Here is a 7559-nt window from a genome sequence, read left to right as displayed (position 1 = left end):
AAAAAAAAAAAAATTAAAAATAAAAAAATACATATTTATTCACTTAAATGTTTAGTACATTTATCTCCCGAGAGAAAAGAGAGAGAGAAAGAGAGAGAGAGAGAGAGAGAGAGAGAGAGAGAGAGAGAGAGAGAGAGAGAGAGAGAGAGAGAGAATGTGTGTGTGTGTGCACATGCAGGTCAAAGGACAACTTGTAGAAGTCGGTTCTCTTCTGTGGATCCCAGGGATCAAACTCAGGTCATCAGGTAATCACTTTGAGCATCTCACCAGCCCTATTAATTGATTTAGAAGTCTGTTATATGTCTATATAAATAACAAAAATATATAGAAAATGTTATATATCATATAGCCTTTGAAACCCTCGTGATAAATATGAGAGGGAAATATTTACTACTGGAAGCTGGAAAGGTGGCTTGGTGACTATTCTTGCAGAGGACCTGGGTTCAGTTCCAAGCAGCCACATGAAAGGAGGAGCGTACAATGGCTTGTGACTTGCAGGGAATGGAACACCTTCTGGACTCTTCAGAGACCTACACACACTTGTAGATACATGGTGCACAATACATACACTCAGCTATAGTCACACACACTAAAGAAAAGAAATCTTTAAAAATATACCTAAAACTACCTTTGCTTTATTAATGCAAATAGTTTTAACTTCACAGTCACACATAAGGTACTGCAGATATACAGGGAACTCTCCAGGCCACGTGGAGAACTTCTTACACTAACAGCCCTGTAAGGCAAATGTAAAAGGAGGGCCACAAAGGACATAAGCTCCTCACCATCATGAAGCTGGTCCTGGGGCCCAGAAAGTAAGCTTATTCCCAGTCCGAGGAAGCAGAAGAAACCAGTTCAAAATGTTTCAGTACTAACAAGCGACCCGCTGTTCGCTTAATACTCACATCAGACTTCTTTTCTATATATTATGACAAAAATTAAAATAAAATCTTTCAATTTGTGCACAACAGAGAGAAGGTGAAAGGAAAGAAGCCACCAAGAAGGTATCGCAGGCAGCCTAGGTTAGTCCTGAGGGAAGCAACGCCACACTTTCCCTCTGAGGTAGTCAACGCCCTGGCTTACTCCTAAGAGAAGAACTTTCTTACTGTGGAATACAGGCCCTCTTACTACCACACAAACACTTTTGGGGGGGGGGGTTGAGGTTTTTTTGTTTTTTTTTTTTTTTTAGTTTGTTTGTTTTAACCAAGTTCTTACTTTTTTGTCCAGGCTGGCCTTGAACTTGTGGCTATCCTTCCTGCCTGGGATTACAGGCATGAGCTGCTTCTCTCCACCATTCAGTCTACTAAAGTACTGCCTTCAATCCTTAACTGTCTGAAGAGTAATAAAGCATTTTATAAGTTGATAGCTCTTAATAGAGTATTGAACTCCAACATAATGCAATAGGTCAGAAGCCAGTTCAAACTGGGTCCAGTTGTACAAAAGTAAGCATGTTATACAGTAGGCCTAACAATTCAAACAGCAAATTTAAACTGTTTAGTAGGTTAAAAATAAGCATCTATTTAGACTTTCCCTTTTAATCATAAGCCACAGTAAATTCCAGACAGATCAACCGCACTTATAAATTGAGAGAGAGTTGGCCCTGCTCAGCACAGCGTTCCCAGGACCTTCCTTGAGGCTGGTGTGCAGCCAACTTGGAAAACACTACTCAACAGAGAAAACTACCTCGACTTCCAACTTGGCCGCTCACTATTGTGCAACCCTGGGCAAGGTTTTTTGTGTCTGTCCTTCACATCCAGTTTACAAAGGTTTTCAAATGACACCAGAAGCATGAGGATACAGTCCCATGTAACTCGTGTAAGGCGGCAGGCGGGGCAACACACACATTTGGAAGTCCAGCACTCGGAAGCTGAGACTAGAAGACTGCGTGAGTGTGAACCCAGCCTAAGTAAGACAGTTCCTTGAAGGCCAGCCTGCACTACAGAGTAGGACTGTCTCAAAAGGAAAAAACTAGCATAAGCAATCAAGTTTAAAGGCTGACGTCATCCATGTCACTATTCAAATACGCTTAGCATTCATATTTTAGTGTCAAAAGCAATACTTTTCTCTTAAAAACCATCTTTGTTTAATAAAGTAAACTAAGTTATAAGAACATACACTTTCTCTTGGGGCCTCAATTCAATTATTTTAATTTTGAATGAGGGAAAGCTGCAGGCCATAAACACATCCCTTCTTCCTAAATTGGCCCTTCTACCATAAAGGCCTGGTGCACCCCTCTGCATGGGATGCGGGGGCTCCTTTCATTCTCAGTGTCAAGAAAATGGAAGGCAAGAGACAAGCCCAGGGATCGGCGAGGGGACAGTAGAATGAGGACATGCTCTCAAGCACAACCAGAGACTTGGAACTGAAAAAGCCCTGGTGTGACACTGAGCAAAGCATAGACTTGTCACTTGTCTCCAAAACCAGAGGTGCCAAACCTTCACACACAGCTAAAGACATGAACACGAGATGATGGATGCAAAGCTCCTACATGTCAGTTACAGGACAGCTGGACTGCCAGAGAGTGAAACTTAAGTTCTTTTCTCTCTTCCCCCTTGTCTCACAAAGCTGTGGTAGGCCTGGGGCATAGCTCAGCAGGAGAATGCTTGCCTGGTGTGCACAAGGCCTTGGAATCCGTTCCCAGAAACCACAACCAGACAGACACATCTAAAACTATGCCCTCCCTGACTTTTCTAACAATACTTCTCTCCTGGCCCAGGAAGAGAACCATTCAGATTCAAGGAGAGGTCAGTGACAAGAACTTGTCCATCATAATCTAGTCTGCCTAATTGCAAAGTCGTGCTACAAGCTCCATGCTACTCATCAAACCCTGGAACCAGCACCACCTGCCCACTCATTTTCCCAAAGGACACAGGTTCAGTACTCTGTGAGCTGCCAGGCCACCCTGTAAGTTCTTCTCACACTTACATAGCAATGGCTGAACCCAGCCTCACTCTGCCCATGGTGGTTAACCTCAACTAGCATCTTGATAGGATCTAGAATCAACTAGGGGACAAGTGTCTGAACATCTGTGGGATAAGCTGAGGTCAGCTTCTGGGCACGCCTGTGAAGGCTAGCCAAGGCTAACCAAGAACTGTCTACAGGCTGGCTTCCAGGACTAACCAGAAAGTGAGCTGAGCTTCATACTTCTCTCTCTGCTTCAGAACTATGGACATAATGTGACGAGCTGCTACCTCAGTCTCTTGCCACTATGACATCCCTGCCATGACAGGTTGTACTCTCAAAGTCTGAGGCAAATAACCCCTCCCTTACTTGAGCGCCTTCTGTCAGGTACTGTTTTAGCAAGACAAGTAACTACCAAGCCCACTACAAGTAAGGAGCTAGAGGACAAATTCAATTCTATCTTCCATCTTGTCTATCAAACAGGCTTATACACAAAACTAGAGTACAAAACAAAACTTCATAATGTCTTATATGTTAATATGAAGACATGAAACTTGTTACATTGGTTAATCTCAGACCGTCAGGTATGAGAAACTAAGCAATGCATACAGTTACAGCTTATAAATAGTGTCATATTGTTTATTCTGTTTGAGTCGAGTCTGAAGCACTTGGGCCCTGGCTAGTACAGGAAATGACGGATGGCCTGGTTTGTAACCAGTTCCTTGCTGTACCTTAGACTGCTCCCCCACTGCTTTGCTGGCCTTAGTAGTAGAAGCTCGTGAGACTATGAACCCATGAAATAATCCTCACTTCGCCTGGCCTCCTGGGAGAATGGACTCCTGGATTTCCTATACTGAATTTGGCACAAATCCCACAATTTCTGCTAGTCTCCTGTGTGATTTCCTCTACCTTCCCCTAACACCCCAAAATACATAGGCAAGGCTGCCTTCAAATTCATAATTTTCCTGACTCTAGCACCTAAGTGCTACCCTTACAGGTGTGCATGGCCACGCCTGTATTCTACCCAGCTCTCTCAATATTTATGTCTTTCCATTTCTCATGTTCTGTTTAGCCCATTTTATCTTACTTGAGAAGTATATTACTCTATAAACATAACTATTCTTTGTAACATGTAGCTTGATAATACACATCTATTTACTTTTTATATTGTTTTTTAATAGTGTGTATATGTGTGTACTATGACATGTACAGAATCTGTGGTGTGTCTGTGTGTGCACGGGTACATGCAGTCAGAGATATGTGTGTGTGCTATGACATGTACAGAATCTGTGGTGTGTCTGTGTGTGCACAGGTACATGCAGTCAGAGACCAGGAGAGGAAAGCAGGTCTCCTCTATGGTTTCTTTATTCCCTTGCTACAGTGGGGTCTCTCCCTGAACCTGAAGCCTGCTGTTCAGCTAGACTGACTGAGCAATGATTTCCTGGGATCTGCTTGTCTCTGCCCTCCAATGCTGGGGCAGAGGTTTGTGTAGCCGTGCAGCTCTTACATCAGCAATGGATCCAAACTTGAGCTCTCATGCCTGCATGGCAAGCACTCTGACAAACTGAGCCATCTCCCCAGCTCATACTTGTATATTTTAAAATGCAAATTCCATTTGTTCACTAAACTGAGATTTACTGAGTACCAAACATGTGGCATCACTAAAGCTATAATGAAGTTCATCTTACTCAGTTCAGTACAATGAAAATATAGTCTCTCCACTGGACTACAAAGAATAGGAAACAGAATTTATCTTGAAGTGGTAGTTAGCAAAAACACAGAGTATAAGAAAATAAATAAATAGCACACTAAACTTAGTATAGTGCAAAAAAAAAAAAAAGGAGAGAACATCCCCCTTCTATTTATGAATTGTATCCACAATTAAGAATTATAACAATGAATATTTCCAAACCTCACATCTACTGTATTATTCGATTCATGGTCAAACACTTCAAATGCGTCTTTGATCTTCTTATGAAGTTCTGCAACTAATGCCTCTGCAAAAGACAAAGGAAAGAAAATCACTTTATTAACTCAAAACAAAAATCTAATAAGCTAACTATAAGTCTTTTGAGGGTTTTCTTTGTTTGTTTTCTCTGAGTATCCACCCATCCATCTGTCCGCTGTGAGACAGGTCGCACTATCTCCAACATAGACCAAGCTGCCTTTCAATCTCAATGCACAGACTCCAGGCATGAACCATCCTGCCTGGCTAAAGCAGAAAGCTAAATGAGGAAGAACCTGAAAGAGTCCTTCTTGGGTCTCCTTTATAAACCACAAGCCATGTTAACTCCCTGAGGAAGTGCAAAGAATAGATCTGACAAGAGCAAGCTAAGGACGGAAGGGGCTGCTCTGGCACACTCCCTCTTGCTGAAAAACTCATGGCACCAAACATTTGTGTGTGTGTAGGTAAGGATGCATACATGTTCCTGAGAGAACCAGAGGAATTAGGGAGGAAGGGAGGGAGGGAGGGAGAGAGGGAGAGAGGGAGGGAGGGATATCACTATCAGGTGTCTCCTTCAACCCTGACAACTTACTTTTTGAGACAAGTTCTCTTACCAAACCTAGAGCTCACTGTTTCCAACAGATTGACAAGCAAGCCCCCAGAATCTGTCTGTCTGCCCACCGCCCCCTACTCCCACACACACCACTGCTGGAGTTATAGATATACTGCTGCCCCTGGCTATTATGTGTTGCTGGGGATCCAAATTCAGATCCTCTTGCTTGTACCAACCTCTTGTCATTTCTGTCACTGAGACATCTCCCTACTGAGCAATCTCTGAAGCCCCTAATTTTGATCTTAAGTGCAGAGTTCATATACTTCAAAAGCCAACACAGAGGTCTGAATGGAGACTTTCCAGCTACCTTCTGTCTGTCTTTTGCAGTTCAGGGGCCATCCTAGCTCAGCAAGAAATGCCATCTACCTATTAGTAGTAGGCCTGCTCATGATCTTGCTCTGTTCTTGAGGCGGACTGAAAGTGAGCAAAAGGCACATAACCCACCTGTGCATCCTCTGGGGAGCTTTAAACAAGTGTGAGATTAAAGCCCACTTCCATGGAATAGTGAAGCAGTCAATAAGCATTACTGAGAACTTACTAGGCTCCACACATTCAAGGCCATAGCAAAGAACCAAACAGATAAAATTCTTGCCTCACAGCTATTTTTATTGGAAAGATATATAAATGTCTACATATTTGCCAACATGTACAGTAAGTAGGTTACATGACCTTAAATACAAGGGGGAGGGAATTAAGGCTAAAGAGCAGATGGCTGTGAGCTGTTGCGTGAGAAGCTGAATCCTTTCCTCTGGATGTAGTGGGAAACCACTGGAAAGTTCTAGGCATTGTGACAACCTGCTCATCTTTTCACCTGTCACTGTGCTGAGAAGACACTGGAAAGGGAAAGGTGGTCACAGAGACAAGTGTCAGAGGTGGCTGCAGAATTATGTACAGTGGCCGTGCCCAGAAGGGGTACAGTGGACATGGAAAGAAATGAAGAAATGAGAGGTCTCAGTAACGATCTGAAGGCAGATTCACTAAGGTGTGCTGTCAGGGCTGATGCTAGGAGCAGTGAGGGCGAGACTGACTTCAGAGTGTTCTGATGAGTAAAAGAAGGGGCAACTGGATGCACAGCTCAGTGACAGAGTACAAATGAGAGTCCCCTTATAAAAGGGGACATCATCAAGGCTCGACTGTTTACACTGATACAGCTATGTAATCAGGTCTCGAAGTTTGCAAAGCAATGCATACAACAGGACACCCAGGAAGGAAGAGACAGATAAGGTATGAGCGTAGTTTATCACAAAGGTAAAACCACCAAACATGGGATGAGACCTCATACCTGCCCCCGCTTAGGTAGAGGTCCCAGGAAGGAATCATAATTTAAAAGTCAACAGAAAACACCGGATGTCTGTAATACTCATTCTCCCTTTTCTAATGTAACCACTAATCATGTGGCCATGTTTTCCTCCAGGCTGTCTTTGTCCACGCCCTTTTGTATGTGGCGGTTCATGACGTCATGGTTCACTCACTTGAGTAGTTAGTGGTTAAGTAGTGGGGTCTGGTTCCAGCTCATTCTTAGAACTCGAGAAACCAAGGCTTGGTGAAGTTAAGCAACTCGCCCAAGGTCAGAGTTTATTTAGGGGCTGAACTGGATGGAACACGGGTCTTAATGGCTTGAATTCTGTTCCTCTGTCACTCACTCCATCTGACTATTAGCATTCATAACATAAGAACTATAACCTGCCAGGCGCACGCCTTTAATCCCAGCACTTGGGGAAGGTGGGGGCAAAGGCAGGCGGATTTCTGAGTTCGAGGCCAGCCTGGTCTACAAAGTGAGTTCCAGGATAGCCAGAGCTATACAGAGAAACCCTGTCTCGAAAAACCAAAAAAAAAAAAAAAAGAACTATAACCTATAGTTCCTTCAGGTAAATGTACTTTTCCAGATTGTAGCATAATCTCCCATCTTTAGCAGCACCAGAGGAATACAACAGAATTTATTAACATAATTAAATTTTACTATAACATGGCAATAAAAAGCTTGCTGGGCTGGTGAGATGGCTCAGTGGGCAAGAGCACCCGACTGCTCTTCCAAAGGTCCGGAGTTCAAATCCCAGCAACCACATGGTGGCTCATAACCATCCGTAACAAGATCTGACT

The 7559-nt window shown here is 43.3% G+C and overlaps 1 protein-coding gene across 1 annotated transcript in view; it reads right to left on the bottom strand.

Annotated features, from left to right (window-relative positions):
* The window catches only part of Efcab2 (EF-hand calcium binding domain 2), a 78724-nt gene that overhangs the window by 40886 nt on the left and 30279 nt on the right, over nucleotides 1–7559 (bottom strand). Inside the window, exon 2 of the mRNA XM_021198816.1 lies at nucleotides 4814–4898. Coding sequence (XP_021054475.1) covers nucleotides 4814–4898 — 85 coding nt within the window. The remainder of the gene's footprint in view (nucleotides 1–4813; nucleotides 4899–7559) is intronic.

Source organism: Mus pahari, chromosome 5 (genome assembly GCF_900095145.1).
Source record: "Mus pahari chromosome 5, PAHARI_EIJ_v1.1, whole genome shotgun sequence".
Taxonomy (NCBI): Eukaryota; Metazoa; Chordata; class Mammalia; order Rodentia; family Muridae; genus Mus; species Mus pahari.
Note: the sequence above shows the minus strand (reverse complement) of the source record. Positions and strands in the feature narration are given on the sequence as shown.